General features: G+C 60.6%; 1 protein-coding gene and 1 long non-coding RNA gene across 11 annotated transcripts in view; one reads left to right on the top strand and one right to left on the bottom strand.

Moving 5' to 3' along the window:
- Positions 1 to 21648, bottom strand: part of DNAH17 (dynein axonemal heavy chain 17) — a 103275-nt gene that overhangs the window by 2611 nt on the left and 79016 nt on the right. For both annotated transcript variants that reach the window (XM_058704186.1, XM_058704185.1), the window contains 18 exons: positions 20548 to 20755; positions 20129 to 20244; positions 18298 to 18490; positions 17547 to 17782; positions 16779 to 16901; positions 14604 to 14808; positions 13984 to 14148; positions 13638 to 13778; positions 13208 to 13378; positions 11554 to 11676; positions 10824 to 11017; positions 7854 to 8002; positions 6855 to 6982; positions 5928 to 6155; positions 4691 to 4882; positions 1694 to 1873; positions 1178 to 1360; positions 103 to 285 (listed from right to left, as the gene is read on the bottom strand). In XM_058704186.1, coding sequence (XP_058560169.1) covers positions 103 to 285; positions 1178 to 1360; positions 1694 to 1873; positions 4691 to 4882; positions 5928 to 6155; positions 6855 to 6982; positions 7854 to 8002; positions 10824 to 11017; positions 11554 to 11676; positions 13208 to 13378; positions 13638 to 13778; positions 13984 to 14148; positions 14604 to 14808; positions 16779 to 16901; positions 17547 to 17782; positions 18298 to 18490; positions 20129 to 20244; positions 20548 to 20755 — 3118 coding nt within the window. The remainder of the gene's footprint in view (positions 1 to 102; positions 286 to 1177; positions 1361 to 1693; positions 1874 to 4690; positions 4883 to 5927; positions 6156 to 6854; positions 6983 to 7853; positions 8003 to 10823; positions 11018 to 11553; positions 11677 to 13207; positions 13379 to 13637; positions 13779 to 13983; positions 14149 to 14603; positions 14809 to 16778; positions 16902 to 17546; positions 17783 to 18297; positions 18491 to 20128; positions 20245 to 20547; positions 20756 to 21648) is intronic.
- LOC131497689 (uncharacterized) lies at positions 152 to 20709 on the top strand. 9 transcript variants are annotated; one of them, XR_009255091.1, is made up of 10 exons: positions 172 to 291; positions 1126 to 1658; positions 1781 to 2592; positions 7876 to 12320; positions 12597 to 12699; positions 13105 to 13282; positions 13938 to 15570; positions 15816 to 18507; positions 19698 to 19794; positions 20575 to 20709. It is a non-coding gene; the product is annotated as an uncharacterized LOC131497689 (long non-coding RNA). The 9 variants fall into 9 exon arrangements; XR_009255088.1 differs by having other exon boundaries at positions 7876 to 8019; positions 12151 to 13282; XR_009255087.1 differs by having other exon boundaries at positions 12597 to 13282.

Genomic DNA, 21648 nt, shown 5'->3' with positions numbered 1-21648 from the left:
CGCCCCCGCATCCCGCAGCCGCCTCGCGAGGTGAGTCAGCTTGCGGCACCAGCCTGCCTCCGAAGTCGCGTCCCTGGGTCCCGGCTGACCCGTGTGTTTTACCTTTAGCCCCAGGTTCAATTCCTTCAGTGAGCGGCGCATCTCGTTGGTAAGGATGTTCATCCTCTCGCACTCCTGGAAGGCGACCACCACGTACGGGGTCTTCTCGGCTGACTTCGCCATGATCTCGGCCATGTTGAACGTCTCCGGGACCTTCTCCAGGATCTCCTCCAGCACGGCCTTCACCTAGAGGTCAGTCCCCGACAAGCCCCGTCACTGCACGCACCTGCCGGCCCACCCCCGGCGTCCAGGTCAGGGAGCCTGCGTTGCACGCACACTGTTAGGACCTCTGGAGCAAAGGGCGCTGGGGGGGGGGGGGGGTGTGTCTGAACAGCAGGGTCACAGAGGTGCAGCCACACATCTGACGAGAAGAGGGGATGTTGGCCGACAGGCTTTGACTATTTGGGTCCCATCGTCAACACCATGGGACTCTGGCCACGGGGGCAGCAGACCGCCCTAGCCTGGTGCCTTCAGACATTCCCGAATGTCAGGTCATCTGACCGTGTCTGCCGTGTAGGCTGACTCTGGGGACCGCGTGGTCACACCCTGTCCAGGAGTGGCCCGCACGGGGTCACGTACCCCACTGCGGTCGGGAGATGTGTGGTGTCAGTCATCACACCAAGAAAAGGGTCCTGAGGCCTCACAGCATCGAGGGTCTCGCAATCCAGAATTCGGTCCATTTACTGGGAAGCCCCCTACTTAGCTGCCCATTACTAGAACCTGCCCAGGATTTCCTAAGCAGCGTAAACGTGCCGATTGCACACGAGAAGGCAAGGGGGAGTGCAGGGAGAGGTCTTACGTTGTCTGGGTTGTGTTACTGGGGCGAGCCCACCGTGGTCTTCTGAGCTCATGGGGAGGGACTGTTATGCGTCCAGACTGGTGAGCTCCCCCCTCGCCGCTCATGGGCCAGTTCAGCCACGTTAGAGGATGAGGGGGGGGAGGCCGCCCAGGGACTGGTCCCACTGGGGCCTGTCAGCCGGCTCGCAGCCCCAGCCCGCTTTCTGGGGACGCACTTTCCGACCCCAGGTTTTGGGCCCCGCCCCTTCTCTGCCGCTGGGCGCCGTGTTGAGACTCCTGCCTTCTCCTCCCGAGATACTCCGGTGCCTGCTCCTGAGTCGGTCTCTTTGGGCTGCATTTCCAGGACCGTGCGGAACAGTTTCTCTGAGGTGACTGTCAGAAAGCCGATCTCTGCATTGGGGTGCAGGCCGTACAGGTAGGGACTCTCGGGGGGCAGGTTCTCATTGATGTACTCGTGGTAACCCTGCAGAGGGGCGGTCGGTGAACAGGGCTGCCAAGGAACCTGTGTCTGCCGTAGACGAAGCATTTCTGACCAGAATGTTCCGCCCACGCCTTGCCCTCTGTACCAACCCCACTGGTTCTCTAACCCCCCCCACCCCAGCCACATGAACGAAGCCTCCACGCCCCCTCCCCAGAGGCTGTGTTTCAAGCCGTCCCGGCCTTCTTGCTCAATCGCTGATACTCTGTCTGTGACGCCAGGCTGGCCCCCCGGAGCCGGCCAGGACAGACAGCATTGCCCTTTGCTGCTGTTGCGTCACAGGGTGAGCTTGTGTCCCCGAGAGAGGGCCCCCCTCACCTTGTAGTCCAGGTTGGGGGGGATCTGAAAGCCTGGGGCCAGCAGGGTCTCGCCCTCCAGCATCTCTGCCCGGACGTACTCCGCCAGGTACGTCCTGCAGAGCCGGCGGTCCCAGTCGTCCGTGATGTGGCCGCCGTACATGATTTCTCCAAACAAGTAGCGTAGGTCGTCCCAGGGCACCTTAGGAAGGACGGAGGCGGTGAGGAGAAGTACCCCCTGCCCCATTGGGGTTGGTAAGAACCGACAGTCGGCCATCAGTGTGAGGTGAGGGCCGGCTCCTCCTGTCACCCCGTCGCCGCCCTGTCCGCTGCTCCGCAGGGTTACCAGGCCTCCCCTCCCGCCCCCCGCCCCGGCGGTGTCTCACCCGGAGGCCCGCCCCTCCTTGGCGGGATCCCGCCTTCTCTGGCAAGGGCTGCCCAGCGGCTCCCCTCCGCCCACAGCCTGGCCTCTGTGTCCCAGGACGTCCCGCTCCGAGGCCTGCCCTGCAGCCCCAACTTGTGCCCTCGCTCGGGCCACCCTTGTGACCCCCTGCTCGGAAACGTGCAGCCACCCTTGACTCCTGACCAGAGCGGTTTAATTCTGTGCTGACTGGGGGTGTGGACGCTCGGGTGCCGTTTCTGTTGGCCAGTCGGTCTGTGCAGTGTGTCCATCCAGTGGGTCTTTCTTGCCGTCCCGCTGGGCTTGCCTGGCGCCGAGTTTCCCGGCTCGTCGCTCCTCGTGCTGCGTGTGCCCCGCGGGGCTTTGCAGCACCGGGAGCTTCAGCAGGGGAGCTCACCTGCCCAACCTGGGGCGTCTGACCTTATGCTCAGCCCGGAACGCTCCTTTCCGCCGCCACTCACCAAGGCGACACCCGACTTCCGAAGCCAGCTCAAATGCCGCCTCCTCCGGGAAGCCAGCAGGTGAGCTCCGGCTTCCAGGTGCCAGCACATCGCTGTTCCTTGCACACACAGCGCCGCCCGAGGGGGATCCTTGTAGCCCAGGTTAGGGGGGATCTGAAAGCCCGGGGCCAGGCATGGGAGCCCCAGATGGCAGCCGCACGCAAAGTTTCAGATTTGCCAGCGCCCACGTAAGAGCCCTGTTCCAGCAGCAGTGACCAGCATGGGGACGATGAATTAATGAGGTGTTTTCCGTTCTCTCACCTGCCCCAAGAGTACTCAGTACAGCTCACATCCCACCCGCAGTTTGGACTGGCGGTCGGTCCGCGGCTGCCTCCTGCCACGGTTAAGAGCTTGCTGATTGAACGGTTGATGGATTTGGTCTCCTTTTACTCAAAATATTCACATGCTCTAAATTGTCATTTTGTGCCTGAAAATTTGTGCTCTGCCCGGTTATCTTGGGAATGTGCTGAGCTGCGTATTTCTGCGTTTTGCCTGTTTGCTTTGGGGACAGTCTGTTTGTTCTGGGAGGCCCCTGGCCCCACGAGCTGCCTCCTGTCCGTCCCCGCAGGGTGGGGGCCGTGGGACCAACAAGCAGGGACGGTGCCGGTGGGAGTCCTGGAGTGCACGTCGGAGACGGTGCCCGGCCTCTCCCGAGCGACTGCTCGGAGTCGGGGGCGGGGGGATACAAGCGTGGGACGTGGACATCATCACAGGTGTTACCTAACGACAGAGGAGGGGTCCCGCCACCCCCAGCCTGGTGCACTTGGCTCGGCGGGACGCGCGTTCCTGTGTCCTTCACTGCTGTCCGCTGGGCACGCGTCCTCGAGCAGTTTCCTACCCACCTTGGCTTCTGTATGTGCGTACGATGGGGCGAAGAGTCTGAACAAACGTCTTTAAAAAACTCGAGCGAGACTGTTCCTCCCACGCGCATCTCCCCAGGAGACTTCTCTAACCGAAGTGCAGAGATGGCGTTGACCCTTCGTCGTGGCTGTTCCCAGCATGTGCTTGTTCGCGAGTGCTGGAAGGCGGCTGCCAGCGTTCAGCTCTGACTCTAGCCCTCCCAACCTACGGGTGGAGAAGGCCTCGCCCTCCCCCTGGAGAGCTGACTGCTGGCCCCTCCTGCCTCCCGGGGCTGGGTTTCGCCAGGAACTAAGCCAGCACGCGACACCCTGCACTCGGACTCGGGCGGTGGCTGTCCCATGCGGTCAGGGCCAGGGCAGCGGCGCTGTTTGCCCTCAGAGGCCACCAGAGGTGGTCACAGATGGCCCCTGTCTTAGGCTGCTTGCGGGGAGCAGGCGTGCGGGGCTGTGCTTGCGTCTTGAGCTTTTTATGGCAGGGTGGGAAACGGGTGGGCGGCCCAAGATGTGCCCTTAAGCCAGCCGGGGGCTCTTCCCTTGCTTAACCCCTAAAGCTTGAGGCCGGGTGCCTGGTCAGGGGCAGAGCCGGGCTTCACTTGCGACCTTGTCCCCAGGGCTTTGGGAGGGGTGCTGCCTGGTCCCGCCATCTGGCCCCCCACCCCCCGCTGCTGCCCACCCCTGGGCCATGCCTCAGTCCTGTCTCTGCTGATTCGGGGGAGCCAAGGCGTGTGGGGTACGCAGGCGTCTGCCTCTCCTGGGGGTCACAGCACTCCCGTGTCAGCGCCAGGCTCTCTGAGCCAGACTCCGAGAGGGACCGGGAATGGGGGGCGGCCGGCCACTCCCGGTCCTCCGAGGCCCCTTGCAGATCACTGCACACATTTACTTCCGTTTTCAGGAGAACAAAAGCAGTGCTCTTGTTATCCGGGGGGATTTTTCTGACTCTCCCTTTAAGCCTGGGTTCTGTCTCCAGACACTGCACCCCGGGGAGGTCCCTCATCCACTCTTCCCGCCCAGGGATTTCTGGGCAGGTCCCCAAAAATACCTGTCCCCGTGCAGTGTGCTAACAAGTGGGAAAATTGCCAGACAGCTGACAGGTGCTGCAGGGGTGGTGGCCAGGGCCTGGGTAACAACCGTCCTATCAGCCCGGTGGGGTCACAGGGCAGGTTTTCTTTGACTAATGAGCTCTATGTGATGCGTCCTGAGCATGAGGCGGGAAGGGTGGGAGGGCGGAGAAACCCGCTGGGCACCAGGCTCGCCCTTACCTTGGTGTTGGCCTCGAGGTAGTTGTACAGCACGTTGATGGAGATGGTGAGGTCCCCATTGTTGAAGGGGTACGACCTGTTCCAGCCCTGGGCCCCGAACTTGCGCCTCTCGGCCACCACGGCGTGGAAATAGCACAGGGCGAATAGGATGCACTTGAACTCGATCTCCTTGGTGCACATCTCCAGGGTGTCCTGCGGGGGGGGCCACAGGCGCCCCGGCTGGGACCCGAGTCCTGCCTCTGCCAGCAGCTTGCTGGGGGCGGGAGGGGCAGGGCGGGCAGGGACTGGCCACCTGAGGCCCTGGTCCACGAGGGCTGGAGGGGAGCATGATTTCTTGTGCTTCTGTCGTTCAGAAATGCAGTTCTATCACCTAAGTATTGATTTTAGGTCGGATTAAACTGCTTCCTAAATAAAACATTCCCAAACTCAGGACATTTCTGGATTCCTTTAATGAGAGGGACCGTCCTCGGAGGCGGCCAGCGCTCCCCCTCGTGTGCATGTGGACACTAGCCCAGACTCTCCAGGAACGGGGGCTCGCTGTGCGTTCTCGGCACAATGTGCTCCACAACGAGATCTCTGTAGGTGTTATCAGACGGTGTGGGGTGTCTTGTCTTCCTTAAAAAAGGTTTCAGACCCCACTGGGGAGATCAAGTGTGCGCACCCAGAAAGTTCTGGTGCGGAACAGAAGATCAGGGGATATGCTAGGGGCTTGTGGAAGGGGTCCGGTCGTGCAGGGACTCTCGAGGAGGGAGGAGCCCCACCGAAGCAGGTGGAGGCCCCGTGGGGATTGGACGTGGCGGTGGGGGGGGGGGGGGGCAGGAAGTGAGCAGCCCGGCAGCCAGAGCCAGTGAGGGCCCGGCCGTTCTCTTCTGCTGCCTCTTGAGCTAGAGGAGGGCCCGGGGGTGGGGGGGGCATGGCAGCCCCGAGTAAACCGCCAGGAGCAGGGCCCCTTCCTGAGGTGACCCACACTGCATTTACCTGCACTGACTCGGAGGTCGCGAAAGTGGTTAAAAATATGCATTTCTGGTTTTTACAGCCGTAATTTGAACGCAACGCACATTCGACTCAGTTTTGCACGAACATGTTGATTTTGTGGTGCAAGGTGCGGGTGTGCGCTGTGGCATGGCGTGCTGCACCGAGGACCTGTGCGGAGGCGTCCCCACAGTTCCCCCCACAGTGGGGGCCAGGGGCTGGGGCTGCATGGGGGCCGGGGACGCACCAGAGGGAAGCGCCTCACCTGAGTGAAGAGGTCCAGAGCCTTGTGCAGATTGGCGTGCATGCCCGTGGGCGGCTCGTTGGTGATCTTGATGGCGTTCTCCAAGATGCCCTGGGGGATGATGTGGGACTCCGGGCTGGGGGCGGGCTCGGCGCTGATGAACACGCGGTAGTCCTCGTGGCTGCCCGTGCTGTATCGCTCCACCTTCTTGTCCAGTGTGCTCAGCCACCGCGCCACGAGGTGGATGTTCTGCGGCCGAGACTGGGGCTCAGCGCCCACGCGCCCCTCTCCGCCGCGACCGCTTTCCCTGGCAGGGGGTGGTGCCCGCCGTCCACCCTTCCCCTGGGCGCGCTGGGGAATGTCCGCTACACGGCTGAGGCCTGGGAGTCCGTTCTGGTGCTCCGTTAATTCAAGACCCCCAGCCCCACGGTGAGTCCTTCCCGGCCGCCCCCACCCCCCCACCCCCGCCGGCACAAGGCCGGACGCTACAGTCCCCACCCCTCCCCTGAGAGGTTCGGGTAAAAAGGAATGGCCCGAAGCTGGGGTCTCCACGTGGGACCAGGCTGGCCCTGCAGACTGAGGTCAGCACACGCGGGGGTCTGTGGGAGCTGGGCAGGCCTAGAGGTGCTGGTTGAGGTGCAGGAGAGGGGGTGGAGAGGCTGCTGGGCCCAGCCGGGTTTACCCACAGTGTGGACAGAGTGCCCCCCGGCCACTATCGCTTCCCCCAAATGAGGAGGAGGAGGAGGGGTGCTGTTGGCCACTCGGGTGTTTTGTGAACAGCATCTCTTTAGGGGTCCTTGGGCCCAACCCCAGCGTCCTGGGAGCCGCCTGCCCCCTCCCACGGTTGTGGGCGCGAACCCTATGACCGGCTTTCTTTCGAGGCTTCGGGCCTGTCCCCGCGGCCGCCTCAGGGTGGGGAGCCCCTGCACCAGAGGGGCGCCTCCGTACCTGCAGAATGACCCAGTGTCCCATCTCTGCCGCCATATCCAGAGCATTCTCGGCCACCACCTCTTGTCCCTGCCCCAGGGACACGTTGTGCAGTTTCCCATTGTCTATGGTGAATCCCAGTTTCTTCCCTAAAGGAGAGGAAATGCATGGGGGGCCTCTGACGAAGGTTGAGGCTCTGCGACCCAGCTGAGAATTCCACACGCTTCCTGCTCGGTTTCGTGTTGTGGTAAAACACACAGAACGTCAAATTTACCCATTTAAGAACCACCTTAAAGCGTACAGTCTGGTGACATTTAATAGTCACAATGTTGTGCAACCATCCATCCGGTTCCAGGACGTTTTCATCACCCCGAATGATGCCCCGCCCCTCCCCTTCCTCTCCCTCCACCGCTCCCCGCTCCCCCCGCCGGCTGCCACATCAGCGGTCTGTCGCTGCGGATTTACCTATCCCGGATGTTTCAGATAACCAGAACCACATAAATGGGGCCTCTGTGTCTGGCCTGGATTCCAACCGGTGCAGTGTTTTCTAGCTCCTTGCGGGTTGCGCGTGTTGGCACTTTATTGCTTTTTGCGGCTGAGCGCCAGCCCGTTGAATGGATTTACCACGTTGGGATTAACCATTCAGTAGTTGAGGGACGCTGGGTTGTATCTGCCTTTTGGCTGAGCCAACAGCCCTACGAAGTACCTGCTCGGACACCTGTTTTCACGCTCGGGGCGCGTCCCGGCCGTGGAATCCCTGGGTCACGTGGCGATTGCGCGTACAACCGCTGACGAAGCATCGGCCCGCGCTCCACGGCGGCTGAGCCTTCTCACGGCCCGCCAGCCACGCCGAGGGCTCCTGTTTCTCTGTGTCCCTCTGATGCCCGTCACTTTCTGGGTCTTTGACAGAAGCTATGAGACCTCACCGCGGTTTTGATGGGCATTTGCTGACAACCAATGAGGTGGCCGCCCCCTTCTGTGACCACCCCCCCCCCCCCGCCCCCAGCCGGCCACACTCACCCAGGGCTTCCACATCTTTCAGGGGGTCGACGCCTGGGGAAAGGATGAAGAATATCGGCGTGGAGGGGCTGCTCTCCTCGTAGGACTTGGAAAACTCAACGCTCCGGCCCTCCACAAATTTGCTGCCCATCTTCTCTTCCACGAAGTTCCTGAGGGAGACGCACTGGTCGGCCCCGAAGGCAGAGGGGGACAGGGTGGGCTGTGACCCCAGGGGGAAGGGCCATTTCTTAGTAGGCTTTCTAAGGCATAGGATGTCCCTGGCCGGAAGGCAGTCCTTGCGGGGGCTTTCCTCGTTGCAGGGAGAGGGTGTGGAGGGGGAGCAGGTGCTGGCACCCCCTGTCTCTGCCCGGCCCTGCAGGGCACACTTCCCTGGAGAGGCCTGCATGCGAGCAGGTGAGGCCATGTCACACGGCCCATTTTCAGAGGCTCCCAGGTCACCTGGGGGTGGGGTGGGGACACAAGCCCCAGTGGGGCCACAACCCAGGACATCGCAGGTGAGCACGCCCCGGTGCCAGGAGGCCCCTGGGTCCTTCGAGCCCTCTGTGCCCCCAAGGAAGGGGTCAGGTCAAGTTCTCTGCTCCAGCAAGGGCGGCAAGAAGAACACAGATGGGGCTCTGTGTCCTGGCGGTCCCCCGACCAGGGGTTGAGGAGGAAGGATGGTCACATCGTAGCCATTTTGGTGAACTTCAAGGACCACAAAACATGGTTCATCAGAAAAATCACAGGGGAAAAAAAAAAAAAAAGGAATGTACATCAATACCTCTCTTCACAAAAGCACTTCTTTGTTCCAAGTCCCAAACTGTCTTTCTTGACCCTCAGAAGTCTGGGGTCCATCGAGGCCCCTCTCATGGGAGATCTAGTGTTCTTTGTGGTGACCTTTGGATCTCGCTCTGCCCTTCTCCCTGCATCACCGATGGCTGAGCTTACTGTATTCTCAATGAGTCACAGGAGCTAAAATGCTAGGATTCAGTGTCTTTAGAAGAAGCAAGTCAGTCCGAAAGAACAGTGGGAGAGGAGGTGCTCGCTCTCAAGCAGCCGGCCATCTGGATGCTCTGTCCTCATCTTGGAGGACCGTCAGGTGGCCTCTTGGTGGCCTGCTCACTTGGAGGCCACCCCACGCCCTCTGACTCCTTCCCTCTGACTCCGTGGGGAACCTCGGAGGCTCAGGACTTTCCAGGGACACTTTTACAGTGTTCACCCCCTGCTCTGGCCTTCGCTGGCTTCTGTGCAGTTTCCCAAACTGACGCTGGCTCCTGGCCAGGAGGGGCGGGGGGGGGGCGGGGGCACGCCTTCCGAAGGCGTCCAGTTGTCCTCGATTCCGGCCTTTGGATCTGGCTGGGAATGTGGATGCTAGGATCCTTGTCCAGGAAGGACTTCTGGAACGTAGGCAGGAATGTCACTAAATCACGGTTACTAATGATGTGGCCAGGCCACGTGGTCATCCTCTGCTGGTGAATTAACGATGAACGGCGCACACTGGTTCCTGATGGGCTCCGCCACTCTGGGTGCCGAGTCCTTGGCAGAGGATTGCGGGAGCCCGCTCCCAGCCGCGACAGCCACAGTGGAGAAGCCACATCACAGAAACTGCTGCAAACCAGGGCCTTTGTTGGGAGCGATGTTTGCCGGCACCCCCACCCCCAGGTGCCGCCCTCTCTGGGCCAGTGAGCCTCGGGCCACGGGGGGGGCCCCCCCGAGTGAGCTCATGCTTTGAATGGTGCCTGGCACACAGTATGCCCTCGATGAGTGCTGCTGTTTTTCGCTGTGGATTTGAATTCCCTTGCTTTTAAGCTGCACTGCTTCTCTAGACCCAGGGACACTGCAGAAACGTCACAGCGGGATTTGGGTTCACCTGGTGTTTGGGGCCGCCCAGGCCCCTGCAAGGTGCAGACGCTCATGGGGTCCGAGTTCCTTCCTTCGTGACACCGTATCGTGCCATGTTGGAGAGTGGGCGCAGGTGGTGACTCACCACAGTGCTCTGGAGGCAGCCAGCGGGGACGCCCGAATATGTCCAGCTCCCCCAGGGGGCCGTGTGCCCGCTGTGCTGGCCGGGTGTGCGTCCTTCACCCTGACCTTTCCCGGACTTTGTTCCAACTTCTTCCAGCACGTGACGGGGATTTCTTGTTTCTGTCTGGCCCCTTCCTGCCCTGCCCGTGAGCCCCCAGCAAACAGCAAAACAGAAATGTCTGTGAACAGCCAGTGGCAGAGTCCGGCCGCTGCTTTGGTTGGAGGGGAGTTCTGTTAGGGACGCAGGCACCGTTTGGGGAATCTGGCTGCTTTTGGGCTCTGCTAGGACAAACAAAAGGCAAAGACACCATAATGTGTCATGTCGGAGAACAGACACTGAGCTTGGTTCCTTGTCTGCTCTGTCCTCCCTCCTTCTGGTGGCATCTCCATCCTCCCCGGTCGCCCTGGTGGGCAGGAGGGAAGTCCTCTCCGCTCCAGGGGAGGGTGGATGGGACATCTCAGGAGTCACCCGTGGGGGATCGGTGCAGGTGTTCTGTGACGTTGTGGCTCCTGGAGCCTTTCTGCGAGAGGACAGTCCCAGCAGGGGCGTGAACGGGATGGCTTGCCGAAAGGCCATGGTGATTAGTTTTCCAATCGTGCAGATGTTTCGGGGGCAGATAAATTATTCACGAAATTGGAACAGTTCTCTCTGCAAAGGAGCCAAAACTGAGGAAAAGATTGAGCTTCAGTTTAGCCAGTGAGGGCATCAAAGTCCTGGGGTGCTGATGGCTGTGCCACTGTTCCCACTGCATCTTAAAAGGACTCTGTGTGGCCCCAGAGCCATTAACGCCCACACTTTGAAGAATCTTGACGGCTCAGGTGGGGTGTCCTGTTTCCCCATCACTTGTGCCTCAGGCTGGCAGGAGGAGGGGGCGGAGCGCCAGTGGGCGGGGTCCCCGTCCCTCCCACCCCCCCACAGGGTGGGGCCACAGGCAGCTCCTCCCCCACCCCGGGCGCCACGCCCACCTGACGGCGTAGGTCATGCGGTCCGGCCGCAGGCATCTCAGCACGCACAGCTTTTGCAGCGCAGTTTTGTTCTTCCACTCCTTGGGGAAGATCTCCTTCTCCGGGGCTTCTGACTCCACCAGCTTCTTCCACCGCTTGGCGGACCCTTCGATGTCGCCGTCCAGGTTCTTGAACTCATCCATCTCCGACAGGGCCTGGGGGCAGATGGCCTTTCAGCTCCCCGGGGGCTGGCGGAGGGTGGGCCGCCTGGCTCGGCCCTGAAAGGAGCCGCTGGCTCCACTGTGGGCCCCGGATAGAACCACGGAGCGCATGACCCGGGGCCGGCCTCCTCCCCCCAGAGGCCTGTGGGACTGGGGCCGCTCCCACCGCAGGGGAACGGAGACCCCCGGGGCCCCTGAGTGCGTGTGCCCGGAATCGGAGGAGCTTCCTTGGCCCTTTGCACTCAGCCAGAACGGGAGGTAGGGGTTGGTGGTGGAGGGGCCGCCCCGCCCGTGGCTCAGCCTGCGGGGTGCAGGCAGGGCTGTGTGCGGGTCGTAAGGACCACCGGGTTCAGACAGGAAAGTAGAGTTTCCTGCGAGCCGGCAGGTAGCCCTCTGCACCCCGGCCCCTCCTCCGGGGTCCGCTCCCCGCCCCGTTTCGCTGAATGATGTCCGCCTTGTAAACGTCCCCAGCGTGAGCCCCAGGGGCTGGGCGGCAGAGAGGGGACGCAGTGCTGGGGCCCGCAGCCCACCTTGATGCCGCCCCATCCCTGGTGCTGCAGGAAGTCCACCGGCGACAGGACCCCGGCCTTGAAAGGGAACCGCAGGAGGAAATCCAGCTCTGCTGGGTTCAGCTCTTTCTTCATGGACAAGACCTGGGGGGACAGGGGGGCCGCTCAGACGTCACCCCACAGCAGGCCAGGGCGGCCGCCAGCCCCTGGCAGGAGCACCTGGGACCTCGGTGGCGGACGTACAGACAGACCCAGGGCAGGCCGAGGAGCTCACACCCCTGGCCCGTCCTGCCCTCTGGGTCCGGCCAAGACTTTCTTTTCACCTTGACTTGTTGATTTTTTAAATTGTGGTAAAACACACAGGACACAAAATGTACCGCCTTACCCCTATTAAGGCGTAAAATTTTCGTAAAATCGTATCACCTCTATCTAGAAGCAGAGCTTTCTCTTCTTCTCAAAGGGAACCCCTGACCCTGTGCACAGCACCCACCCCCCCCCCCCCCCCACAGCCGGGGCCACTGGTGACCCCAGGGTCTATGCTCTGTGTGGATCTGCCCGTGCAGTGGAATTCTGCAGATGTGGCCCGCTCCCGTCAGCTTCTCTCACTCTGTCCTCCAGGTTCACCCACGTTGTAGCCAAATGATGTTCCGTCGTCGTGTGGAGAGACCACGTGTGGTTTATCCACTCATCCTCTGATGGACGTTTGGGCCACATCCACCTCGTGGCGATTATCAGCAGAGCTGCTGTGTTCGTATACAAGTCAGTTCTTTGGGACACGTACATCTCCGGTACGTATACACATACGTTTCGGGACGGGGAATTTTCTGGGTCCTAGTCCGTGTCGCCTTGTCACGCGTGCCCACCAGCTCTGTGGGCGCCCAGCAGGCCGGGTCTCGGCCCTTGAGAGGTGGCTCGGCCCACTCCGTCCATCTGGCCGGGGAGGTGGGGCCGCGGTCACTGCAGCGCCACGGACGGACGCCCGCGCAGCTCCTCTCCGACGCCACGGAGCAGAGTTTCACCCGAGTCAGACCCTCTCTCTCTTTTTCTTTCTGTCTCTTGGTCAGAAGAGAAACTCCTTTGGAAATTTAGGGCGCGCATCAAGTATCCTGCTGCCCCCTCGGCGGGGAGAAAGCGCACGCCGGGCCTGCCGCTCAGGAACTCATGCAGGTGAAGGAAAACCTCTTCGACCTGGACCCTGACTTGTAGTTTGAGTTTGGAAGGGAAGCAAACTTCCAGAAGCTATCTAGAAATTCGTGTTTTCTGCCACACCCATGAGACCGTGAACCAGAGGGTAGAGGGGCTGTTTGATCGATTTAATGGAACAATTTAATGGCTGTTTGGTCAATTTCAGCGGGTCTGTCTGTATGAACAGGAGAACTATTTATCCGTCAGTATCTTTACTTCCTTAAGAGATAGCGTTCGGCGTCCACGGTGGTTATCCGCCCGCTGGCGCAGGACTGCTCGCTCGGCATTAACGTAAATGCGGTGAGAGTGATGGGTCTTTGTAGAATTCTGTTTAACGGACCTCCCCTCCAGTGGTTGCCACCTTACAACCGGGCCCCGTGTCAACAGAACCCCAAGCAGGTCCCCCAGCATCGTTCGATGACTCCAACGAACGCCATCACCCGGGAATCTGCGTTGCGGACCACACTTCGAGAAGGGAGGCCAGACTTGCCTGGAAGGCCACCTGGGCCAGGAAGATGAGTTTGTCCCGTTCGAAGAGCCCGCGGGCCGTGTACATGTAGACAGAGTAGGTGATCTCATCCGTCAGGTTGATCACTCGCTGCTTGACCTCCTCGGCCGGGGCGGTCTTCTGGATGGCTTTCTCGAACACCATGTTGAAGGCCTGGGGAAGGGGTGCATACAGGCTCATGGGGCTGGAGGCCACCCCATGCTTCCTGTGGGGGCTCCAGTTTATTTCCACGGCGGGTGGGGGTCTGGGGCACCGGGAGAGGAGCCCCTCCCCGGGGTGCCGGCCTGGAACAGATCCCGTGCCCCGGCTCCCTCTTCCCACCCCTGTCTGCAGCCTGGACCCCGACTGTCCTGACGGCTGGGGGTTCTGTGGACTCCAGGCCCCCCGCCCCGGAGCCTGGCCGCAGCCACACCTTGAGTGAGAACTGATAGATGGGGTTGATCTTGTTGAGGTCGTTGAGGATGAAGTACAGCAGGGACGCCCTCTCTGCAGCTGGCCGGTAGTTCTCTCTGGCCTCGTTGATTTTAGCCTCTGTGATTTTTGCCTCTTGTACCTCAAAAAAAAAATGGGGCTCGAGTGGGACGAGCAGGTGGATAGCACCAGAGGGCAGTGGGTCTGTCCCCTGCCTGGGGGGACCCTCGGCCGGCAGCTGGCATGCTGCTCCCTGCCTTGGGCCCCGGGGCACGCATGGGACTGTGGCTTCTCTTTTCAGTGACCGGGGGAGGCGGCCCCCCACGGAGGCGGCCGTGCGCGCTCACCTTCTCCTCGATCTCACTGGCTGTGTGCTTGGTGGTCTCCAGATTCTCCACTAAGGCTGTGTCCCCCAGGAAGTTCCCCGACGCCGCCGACAGACGGGCCAGCAGGGAATCTTCCAGCTCTTTCAGAACAATCTTGAATTCATTTTGAGACTTGGTGAGGTTGGCCTGCAGGAGGGAAAGACCGCGGGGCTGGGGGGCGGGCTCAGGCAACGGCCGGCGCTGCCCCCACCGCTCAGCTGAGGCCCCAGCACGGACGGGAGAAGCCTGAGCCTGTCCTGGGCAGCCGTGTGTGGCCAGGGAGCAGGGCCTGGGACCGCTCTGAGCCCGCTCTGACCACGCACAGGGGCCGGCCGCAAAGGCCATGCTGGTGGGGCAGCGGTTTGGCGCATGGGGCCGTCTGGGCACCGCTGAGGCTCCTCTGCCGTCAGTGAATTAGTCGTCTGGTCTGGAATTCGGTTTGGGAGGCCGCCGGGGAGGAAGAGCGGCTCGTTCTGGTGCACCTAATGCCATCGGTGCGACAGGCTGGGATGCTTTGGGGCGGCCGCTGCTGGGTCAGGGAACCTCGCTGTGACTGAACAGCCCGCCCCGAGCCACGTGGGGCTGACGTCAGGCCCCGGTACCTTCAGCTGCTCGAGATCCGGGCGCTCCTTGGCCACCACGGCAGCCAGGAGTTGGTCCTCGAGCCCGTCCCTGGTGACCAGGAAGTTGATGAGGGTGCACTGGGCTTGCACCTCGGGCTTGTAGTGCGGGTTGAAGTACTTGGTGTGCAGGATGAGGCGGAACTTGGGGTGATACTCCACCTCCTTGTCGCCAATCTTAATGAACCTGGCCGTTAGGGGAGGCAGGTTAGAGCTGTGGTATCACCCACAGAGACCACCTCCCATAGCAGCCTGGCGGCCCCCTTGCCCCGGGCCCCACTGCCACCACCAACCCTCCTCGGGTCACCAGGAAAGGGCTGTGTCTCTGCTTGTTCCAGTCTTTCTCTCTGGCCTGTGGTCAGGACCTTCTAGAAGGTGCACCTGCTCTCTCTCTGGCTGGTTTGTGCCGATCTTTATAGCGGGGATCGCGGGGCTTGGTCAACTCTAGTGACACTTTGTACTCACCCGGGAGCTGGCCCAGAACTACTCTCCCTGGGCCCCACCCCAGAGCCACGAACACCAGAAGGACGCTGACGTCCCAATTCAGAACATCATTACGTTCTGGAAGCTCCCCCGGGGGTGAGGGGAGTCTGAGAACAGCCAGGGCCAGAACCTGGTCTGCTGATCCACTGTGGGGGGACCTCTTCTCTCTGTTCCCCTCCTTTCTGGTTGAGCTCACTGCTTTGGAGGCTTCTAACTTCAACTCTCGGGTATCACCACTCATACCAAGCTCTTTTCAGAGGCTAGGACATCAGCATATTTGTTTGTTACCTCTGTTCTGGGCTTCTGCACGCACCCCTGCATTGAAGGGTGGCCCCTAACACCTTTGACGTTTACATTTTCAAAGTTGACTTAATTAAAATTTTTTTAATGTTTATTTTTGAGAGAGAGAGAGAGAAACACCGACTGAGCCACCCAGGCACCCCTAATATTTTTTTATATTAGAAAAGTAAGGGGCGCCTGGGTGGCGCAGTCGGTTGAGCATCCGACTTCAGCCAGGTCACGATCTCGCGGTCCGTGAGTTCGAGCCCCGCGTCAGGCTCTGGGCTGACGGCTCGGAGCCTGGAGCCTGTTTCCGATTCTGTGTCTCCCTCTCTCTCTGCCCCTCCCCCGTTCATGCTCTGTCTCTCTCTGTCCCAAAAATAAATAAAAAACATTAAAAAAAAAAATTAAAAAAAAAAAAAAAAAGAAAAGTAATACCAGCTCATTGCATCAACCAGTGAATGGAGGAACCGAATGAGGCACAGCCACACTGCGGACGGTTACTGGGCAGTAAGAACGATGAGGTCCTGACACACTACTGAACAGACGAGCCTTAAAGACACAGCTCAGGGAAAGCGGCCAGACCCAAAAGAGCCACGCCGCAGGACTCCCTTTATGTGAAATCCACGGAGCTGGAGGGCACAGTGGTGGGCACCAGGGCCTGGCCGGTGGGGGGAATAGGGAGTGACCGCTTCGTGAGTACGGGGTCTCCATCTGGAGGGACGCAAGTGTTCTGGAACCAGACAGGGGTGATGCTTGCAAAACACTGTGAACGCACTCAGTGCCACTGAATCGTTCACTTTAAAATGGCTAATGCGGGGGGCGCCTGGGTGGTTCAGTCAGATAAGCATCTGGCTTTGGCTCAGGTCACGATCTCACGGTCCGTGGGTTCGAGCCCCGCGTCGGGCTCTGTGCTGACATCTCAGAGCCCGGAGCCTGCTTCGGATTCTGTGTCTCCCTCTCCCTGTTCCTGCCCCACTGGCACTCCATCTCTCTCGCTCTCAAAGATAAAGATTAAAAAAATAAAATAGAGTAAAATAAAATAAATAAATATAAAATAAAAATAAAATGGCTAATTTTATGCCGGGTAGATTTCACCTGAATTAAAAAAAAAAAAAAAAAAAAAAAAGCTACTGCAGGCTCATGGTTTGTATGATGAGTAAAAATGGAAGAAGTGTGGCCACCGAGGACCGCTGCTGGCAGGGGGTCTCCGGCAGGTGTTGGTGTCCGTGTTCTTGGCCGGGATGCTGTCCTGCACCTGCCAGTCTCTCCCTGGGGACCGGCACTTTGTTGACCCGGCTGCCCACCAGGAAGGCAGGATTCCCCACGCTTTCTCCACGCAGAGGCCGCACCTGGCCACTGAGGGCGTCGGCACGGATGGAACCCGGAACTCACTTTCCCTTTTTAATGGTATTCCTGCCCAGCAGCGGGTCCAGCACGGGGTCCACGGTTTCGCCAATGTTCTCGATGAGCAAGGTGTGCCCTTCGGAAATGGCTTGCTCGATGATGTCCAGGTAGCTGCGGGACGACATGGGGGCATTTAATGCGGGGGGCTCAGTGACGGCACCGCTGGGTGCCCCAGGGACAGCTGTCAGAGCAAGAAGGCACCTAAAGACGAGCGGCCGAGGGGCCGGCAGTGCATCCCCTCTGCGACCCGCCTTCCCCGAGGGGCGCTCCCCTCCGGGCCTATGGGAGCACAGCTCTGTTCTCACTTCTGTGTGTGGCTCCATGTCCCCAGTGCTCCAGGAAGGCGCACGGGGTGGCCTTAGTGACCGTCTGTAGCAAGGAAGCCAGCCCCGCTAGAGATAAGAAATGAGAAAATGACCAGCCGGAAGCCTCTCGGCCAGCACACGGCCGGGTGGGACGCAGCCCGGGCTGGAGCCCAGGCGAACGCTTCCTGCCCGCAGCTGCGGCGGGTACTGGGGGGAAGAGAGGAGAGCCCCGAGTTTGGTTCTTCACTCTCGCCGCTGTTCCCCAAGGCCAAATGTGGGAAAACAAATCCACCTGCAGGCCAGCATCTGTATTTCAAGATCATCCATCCGTTTAACAAGGACAAAACACCCCAGGTGACTTTCCCCACACAGGGGCCCAGCGGCCTGTGGCTACGCTTAGAGCCCGCCCCTGCCCCCGCCCCTCCGGCTCCTGCCTGCCGCCATCGCGCACCTCTTCTGTCCCAGGCGGATGGCTTTCAGTTCGCGGCCGTATTTGTTTTTGATCCACTTGATTCCTTGCAGCTGGGCGTCCACGATGAGGGGCCAGCGCTCTGTGTTGCACAGGATGGTGGCATTCTCAGTGGACATGCGGTCACTGGGGAGACCTTGGTTGTTCCAAGTGGCCACGTCCGCGTCATCGGTCAGTAGGCTCAAGGGGTCCAGACCTTCCGTGATCGGGATGGGGACCTGCCAGGGGGGAGCACTAGTTCTCAGAAGAGGTGATGTGGCCTTACTGCCCCGCGGGAAACGGCTCTCCAAGTGACACGGTAGGTCTGTGGTTAGACCACGGACGAGCCGTGTCGTCTGGAAGACAGCCAAGCGGCTGACAGACCCCCTGGGAACCCGCCAAGAAGGGCAGCAGCACGCTGGGCCACAATTTATTTACTTTAGAGCGAGGGCACCAGCAGGTGCACGTGTGAGTAAGCCGGCAGGGGCAGAGAGCGAGAGAGAGAGAGTCCCGGGCAGGCTCCACGCTCGTGGCAGAGCCTGACACGGGGGGCTCAGTCCCACGACCCTGGGATCATGACCTGCGGCTGAAATCAAGAGTCGGATGCTCAACCAGCTGAGTCACCCAGGAGTCTCTGGGCCACAGTTGAAACCCGCAATGGCCAGAGCGTCCGTGAGTGTGGCATTTGGCTGGGTCTGCCCTGCCAGGGGCCTCCCCAAGTTTCCTGAGCCACGAACGCAACCCAACCTCTTACCTTTAACTTATTGATATAAGGGATCCAAAATCTCTCCATCAGCTCGTTGCGGTATTTCTTGGTGAAGTAGCCCATGTAGGAGACGAAGGCGGAAATCAGCAGGACGTCCCCGCACAGGGTGACCCCCTGGCTTTTGAAGTTCTTCACCGACTCAGCCCAGCGGATGTTTTCCGATGCCAATCCCCCTACCAGCCTGAATGGAAACACGAGGTCAGCGGGGGCCAAGGGAAAGACCGGAAGGCGGCCTCCGCCTCTAATGCCGTGAGGCTTGGGCGTTTCCTATCCTTCCTTGGCTCAGAGCTTCGGCAGTGGAAATGCGTTGGGGGACGTTTGGGGGAAGGACCGCTTCAGGGAAGCAAAACTAATGCTTTCTGGAGGCACCTGGGGACCGAGTTCTGCGTTGATGTCATTGCTCTGCTGCGTTATTTGAATGTTTCACCCACGCGCTATAAAGCTGCAGCCTGGTCACCGCCGAGCACGGGCCAGTGTGGCATCCAGAGGGCAGCTGGCCCACGTGGAGCAGGGACTGCAGGGGACGCATCATGTGTCACGGACCACCGGCCTGAGAACTGGTCCCTGACCCTAGGTGTGACCCCACAAGCCTGAGAACATTGAAATATTTGTTTAGCGCAGGCCCACCGAGGCCCGTCCTTAGCATCACCCGAGGGGCCCTTGCCTCCCAGGGAGACGCTTTGATTTTTTTGGCAGGCGTGGTCCAGTCTGCACCCTGCTGGAGGCTAGGGCCGTGCAGCCTGGGGGTCTCCCGGGGTCCCCGTGTCTCACCGACCACAGCTACAGTGGGCTGCCGGCCCCCTCCGGGGCAGAGAAAATACCACCAGAAGCCATGCGCTAGGACCGACCCCTTCGGCAGCTCTGCGCCAGGCTCTGGGCGTCGCTTTCGGAAATCCAAACACAAAGCCCTGAAGCCTTGCTGTCTACGGGGGCAGCCGGCGGCACCCGTGTGGCCGGTCTGAATTGACGCGTGTGCGTGGGTTTCAAGGGCCCGGGGGCGAACGTGCATCAGTGGTCTCACCGGTCATTCTTTTTTTTTTTTTTTTTTTTTTTTTTTTTTTTTTTAACATTTTTTATTTATTTTTGGGACAGAGAGAGACAGAGCATGAACGGGGGAGGGGCAGAGAGAGAGGGAGACACAGAATCGGAAACAGGCTCCAGGCTCCGAGCCATCAGCCCAGAGCCTGACGCGGGGCTCGAACTCACGGACCGCGAGATCGTGACCCGGCTGAAGTCAGACGCTTAACCGACTGCGCCACCCAGGCGCCCCTCACCGGTCATTCTTAATGATCACATGTGATCACAACTGATCACACGTTGGCATGATCAAATTTGGGGTTCCGTAAAATGCATTGTCGAAGTCCGTTTCCTCTCTGTCCTCTGCTAAGGTGGCGACTAGAACACACAAAATGATGGGTGTGGCCCCAGTCCCTTTGGACAGCCCTGCTCTGGAAGCCCCGGAAGCCGGCGCCCACACCACGGGCGGTAAGAGTGGGAGCAAGGGGGATCTGCCCTGGGGTGGGGGTGGGGGTGGGGTCTGTGGACGCCGCATCCCACACAGGTCGGGGTAGGTCTGGGTTATGCGGGGATCCCCCCCTGCCCGAGGTCACGGGATGCGTAGGGGTGCATCGTGGAGGGCTCCGGGCTCCGGGAGGTGGGGACACTGGCCAGTAGTCCGTCAGGGGGTCTGTCTTCATGACTTAGCACAAGCGGGGACATTGCTGCCTGCACCTGGGGCTGTTCCTCCCCCTCCAAAAGCCGCCCGGCCCTTCAGGGCACCTGAAAACAGGAGGGGCACCCATGGGGCCGAGAGAGCTACCTGTTGGCCAGCAAGATCACCCTGTTGGTGGCATCTGCCTCTTGCTGGCACTTGATCTTCTCCGCTGTCGCCTTTTCAAAGGCCGACGTTAGGTTGCTCAGGTTGGCATTGAGTTCCTGGGAAAACAGACGGAGAGGCCCTCAAGTGGGGCCGTGCTGGGCGTCCCAGCATCCTCGGGAGCGAGCGAGCGCAGCGGGGCCTCCCGTGCCGGCTGGGCCCGAGGAGCGAGGAGTGCGGGCATCTGGTCCCTGCGGCTACGGGGGTTATTCGTGGTGCCGAGTACCCGGCGGCCGCCGCGCCCACCCCTCCTCTGTGGGGTAGTGATGGGCAGGGTGAGCGCCTGGCTCCGGTGCTCCCGCCGCCGCCCCGCCCCGCCCCGTCCCCCGGGGCTGCAGGTGCCGGTGTGGACCCGCGCTCACGGCAATCTTGTTTTTGATCCGTGACAGCTTCTCCTGCGCCTCCGCCAGCTCGGCATTCGCCTCCTCCAGGGCCTGCCTCTTGGGGGCCACGTCACAATACACCTCGTAGAAGCGCACGATGTTGATGCACCAGGAGCACAGGCCCGCGGCGGCCGTGGACTTGGAGCGGATGAACTCGGGGTCGAAGGTCGGGTTGCCTTGGTAGGGCCTGGAGGGGGAGCAGGTGTGGACTCTGCAGGCCTCAGGCCTCCCCTGCGTCTGTCCCTCCGGCCCTCAGCTGGCCGCTGACCGCGGAACACAGGCAATTACCGGGGAGCACGGTGAATCGTTTTTTTTTTTGGGGGGGGGGTGGTGGTGGGGAAGGGTCTTCAAGAAGAAGAAAAAAGTGAAACACTGAAGTCTGGCCCCAGAAGTGGTTTGGGGTGTGAGGGGGCACAGAGGTACTTTAGACCCTTCTGGAAACCAGTATTTTTTTTTTTTTTTAATTTTAACATTTATTTTTTTGAGAGAGAGAGACAGAGCATGAGCAGGGGAGGGGCAGAGAGAGAGAGAGGGAGACAGAATCCGAAGCAGGCTCCAGGCTCTGAGCCGTCAGCACAGAGCCCGACGCGGGGCTCGAACTCACGGACCGCGAGATCGTGACCTGAGCCGAAGTCGGCCGCTTGACCGACTGAGCCACCCGGGCGCCCCGAAACCAGTATTTTAAAAAGCGACAGTGACGTCATTAAGCGTAACAGACTGAACTCCCTGCAGGAAGACTGTCGAATGGGTTAGTTCAAAATAGAACCGACCAGCAATTTGGACCGTCGGCCGGGAGTACAGCCGGCCATCCCCGCCCTCGGTTTCCTTCCTGTTTCCTCTAGGTTGACGTTGCAACAAGTGTACGTGTTTAGACACCCGTCGGGGGCCGCAGCCGTCGGGGAGCTGGCAGAACGGAGACGGCCTGAATCTTCCGCGGTTTGGGACCAGTTAGGGAAGTTACACTCTGCCTGCCGCCAAGGCCGTCCGGCGGTTAGAGAGCCCGATGAACCGGGAAGAAAACGTGTTCTCCGGTCAGCGCCAGGAGCCCCGCGATCTCTGCGCACACACAGGCGTCTCGAC

This window comes from Neofelis nebulosa, chromosome 16 (assembly GCF_028018385.1).
Source record: "Neofelis nebulosa isolate mNeoNeb1 chromosome 16, mNeoNeb1.pri, whole genome shotgun sequence".
NCBI classification, from domain to species: domain Eukaryota; kingdom Metazoa; phylum Chordata; class Mammalia; order Carnivora; family Felidae; genus Neofelis; species Neofelis nebulosa.
The sequence above is the reverse complement of the archived record's forward strand: the minus strand, read 5'-3'. Positions and strand labels throughout refer to the sequence as shown.